The 2,500-nt window shown below is 39.4% G+C and overlaps 1 protein-coding gene across 1 annotated transcript in view; it reads right to left on the bottom strand.

Annotated features, from left to right (window-relative positions):
• LOC138032276 (adhesion G-protein coupled receptor D1-like) overlaps nucleotides 1–2,500 on the bottom strand; it is a 55,067-nt gene that overhangs the window by 7,176 nt on the left and 45,391 nt on the right. Inside the window, 1 exon segment of the mRNA XM_068879921.1 lies at nucleotides 2,170–2,317. Coding sequence (XP_068736022.1) covers nucleotides 2,170–2,317 — 148 coding nt within the window.

Below are 2,500 nucleotides of genomic sequence, written 5' to 3'. Positions count from 1 at the left end.
AAGTGTGTGGCTAATTTGCATGATAATGGCAAATCTAATATGGCAGCCATAGTGAATAAACGTGCAGCTATATCCAGGAATCGCACTGCTCTCACTTCACAAAAATGAAGTAAGTTCTACAGTTCGATTTATTTCGTTGTTTAAAAGACTTTCAATGACAATTTTTGAAGAAGTAAGAGCACGAATTCGAACCGCTTGCGTCTAAGCATCCCCAGATGACCAGTAATCTACTGAGACAAGCGATGCACGTAATTGCTAATTTAAAAAGTATTGACGTGAGATAGCGGTTACAAACCTTAACCCTAACACTTCGGGAATTGAGCTCTATTATCATGCAAATGCTTTCTTTTGTTTCGGTGGAAAACAAGTTTACGGATCACGTGAGTGAAAACACTCTATAGGAATACTATGCTCTTCAAGTGAACATAAGCTGCTGATCTTACGTGAAAGCAGAAGCCCATGACTAGGAGCGTACAACTTCATTATATTTGAACGGTGTTTTTATAGACCGAGTTGTATTTCGATTGATTTTTAAGCGAAACCTTACCGGACTTTCCCCGCTATTCACAAGACTTGCATGATAAGTCATTACCCATGGGATTAAGAATGGTTACTCATGTAAGCCAAATCCAAGAGCCCATGGCCTCCTGCCTAATTGACCTTATTCACAGTGGCGGCGAAACACAGGAATTACACCGGGCTGTGATTGGATGTTGCCAGAGAGAGAAGAATTGTTGACATTTCACAGTAATCACATGATGTAAAATATACATCGATAGTATTCGCGTCGAAAAAACACCACAACCAGGTTTTCTGAGCCCGCGAGACTGAGCACCCCCCAGCAAACCATTCTTTTAACGAAAACCGCTGGTCTACAACCTGGTTCTGGGTATTACTGTCTAAGGTCTTCCATTCGCGTCTGAGCACTTATTTCAACCAGCGCTGATCCGCAAAATTAAGTCTAAACACTCATTTTTTGACGATATTGTTCAAAGATTTAAGTCTAAGCACCCATTTTTTTTTTGTTTATTTTTTAGGGTTAGGGTTAGGGTTAGTTGGGGACACCAACATGACTGCTATTTCTTTGTTTGGGGACACCAACATGGCCGCCGTGACGTCATGTTTAAACACTCTTGACCAGTGATGATAAGCAAGGAGACACTTCGTGACGCTTATTAAAATCGGCCTGCGTCTAATTTCTTGAATTTCTCGACATATCTGACAAAACAGTTACGGACGGTGCTTACTAATTCAAAGGTATTTTTACGCGGTTTACAGACAATGCGGGAAAAGCAGATCTTAACAAGTGTTATTGAAATCCAAAAAGAAAATTGGGGGTAACCACGCATTTTTCGAGATAATTAATCAACGATATATGAAAAAAGCTTTAAAATTGAAAACAATGTTTGTTGTTCTTTTCCAAATTCAAGATTAATTATCCCTGAAAAATGCGTGGTTACCCCCAATTTCCTTTTGGATACCAAGAGAACTTGCTAAGTTCTGCTTTCTCTGCATGGTTTTGAACCGCGCAAAAAATATCCCTGTATTGATAAGCACTGCCGATAGGAAATCCGAGTATCTCGAGATGGGCAGAATGTATGCGCAAAACAGCAGGCACCGTCCTTAAGTGAAGCATCCGTTCCCCTGTGTTTATTTCCGTTAAAACGTTAATTTCGCATCGTTCTTCTACCGCCAAAAATCTAAAAACAAACTAGACTGCTGGTTTCTTGGCTCATTTCATTAATTTCTCACCAAGAACCGATGCATTATTTTTGCGCTGTTTAATAAAAGAGCATGCAGGAGTGTTTATGGGGTTTCAAACCAAGAGGAAAAGCCTCGCGGTTTTAGAGCCGATAAAACGCGACCTGCGAGTTTATTGAACGGCTTTAAAAAACACATTCCACTTAAAACGTGTCCCTCTGGAGGTTCAAATTGTGAGGGGAGCACATAAGCATACAAGAAAACAAGCTACACCTTATCATTATGCTTTATAGAAGGAATTCTAATGAGGAGTGTTTTATCAGTTTCAAAAGCTCATGCACGTGACGTTTTAGCGGTGACCTGATAGGCTGTTTTATTCATGAATTATTAATGATTCTTTGAATGGTATATATGTGAACAACCTTTCTTGTAGATACAAATTGTACTGTTATTTACTTCAAGACTTACCCCATGCAAAGACATAAAGATACCAAACTTTAACTGAGCTGAAAACTTCAACCACCATGATATAGAGATATACTCCTTCCAAAAGCATCCAGCCAAACGATACCAGGAAAAGGTAATGAAGTAATATTGCCACTAATACACAGACAGGCTATGAAAAAGGCAAAGGAAAGAAAAAAAGAAAGTGGAAAAAATTATCAGTTGTGTTAAAGAAGACGGTGACTGAGAGATGTGAGTTTTTAGCAATGGTGACGCGAAGATAGTCGGAAAAAATTCGTGAGCACCGAACCAGATTAGTAGTTCGGATAGTCTGCCTCGAAGTTATCCAAGACTC

Source organism: Montipora capricornis, chromosome 14, assembly GCF_036669925.1.
Source record: "Montipora capricornis isolate CH-2021 chromosome 14, ASM3666992v2, whole genome shotgun sequence".
NCBI lineage: Eukaryota > Metazoa > Cnidaria > Anthozoa > Scleractinia > Acroporidae > Montipora > Montipora capricornis.
The sequence above is the reverse complement of the archived record's forward strand: the minus strand, read 5'-3'. Positions and strand labels throughout refer to the sequence as shown.